Source organism: Ipomoea triloba, chromosome 5 (assembly GCF_003576645.1).
Source record: "Ipomoea triloba cultivar NCNSP0323 chromosome 5, ASM357664v1".
NCBI classification, from domain to species: Eukaryota; Viridiplantae; Streptophyta; class Magnoliopsida; order Solanales; family Convolvulaceae; genus Ipomoea; species Ipomoea triloba.
The window spans coordinates 17404411-17405306 of NC_044920.1; the positions used below are offsets into that span (position 1 = coordinate 17404411).

The 896-nt window shown below is 47.2% G+C and overlaps 1 protein-coding gene across 1 annotated transcript; it reads left to right on the top strand.

Annotated features, from left to right (window-relative positions):
• On the top strand, positions 1 to 621 carry LOC116020329. Its single transcript, XM_031260809.1, has one exon. It carries the CDS (start codon positions 1 to 3, stop codon positions 619 to 621), a length of 621 nt encoding a protein of 206 aa, XP_031116669.1.
• The last annotated feature ends 275 nt before the right edge of the window (positions 622 to 896 follow it).

An 896-nucleotide genomic window follows, 5' to 3' on the forward strand; every position in this document is an offset into this window, starting at 1 on the left:
ATGGCTCAAGCAATGGAGAGAATGGTTGAGTTTATGCTAGCCCAGCAAGGTCAGAACCAAAACCAGGGGCAGCCACGAGTGGATTTTGCTAAGGCCATAGCAAGCCGACAACCACCGTACTACGCAGGAGAAAAGGATCCGGTGATTTTGGAGGAGTGGATCCGAACGTTCGACAAGTTGCTTAACGCAGTGAATTGTCCTGCGAATCAGCGAGTACCTTCTGCAGTCTATTACTTGACGAAAGCCGCGGACAATTCGTGGGTGACAGTCGGACCTGATCTCCTGCAAGACCCAGCGTTTGGTTGGGAAGAATTCAAGGTGGAATTAAGAGAACAATTCTACATTGAGCGTATTAAAGGGATTAAATGCGAGGAGTTCCTACGACTAAAGCAGAAGGGAGCAACTATCCAGGAATATTATGACCAATACGTAGAGCTGATGCGTTTTGCACAAGAGATCGTACTTGACGAGGCAAGTAAGGCAAGAAGATTCGTTCGGGGATTGGACTGGAGCATAAGGGGAATGATCGCACCATTCATGTGCTCTACCTTGAAAGAGGCGTATGATAGAGCCTCGGATCATTATCAAGTGTACCTGGACCAACAGGAAGTCTACGGCTGAAGTAAGAGGAAAGCTGATGACAAGTCTCGGAAGTTTCCGTCAGGAAACAACAAGGCCAACCAAGGCAGCTTCAATCCAATACGAGGAAGAGAAGGAGTCAACCAGGGGAACCGTCCTGCTTGCCCAAGATGTGGGAGGAATCATCCCAGAGAAAACTGTCAAGGAATGAAGTTTAGATGCTTCAAGTGTGGAGAAAACTGTCAAGGAATGAAGTTTAGATGCTTCAAGTGTGGTCTCAACTGTCAAGGAATGAAGTTTAGATGCTTCAAGTGTGG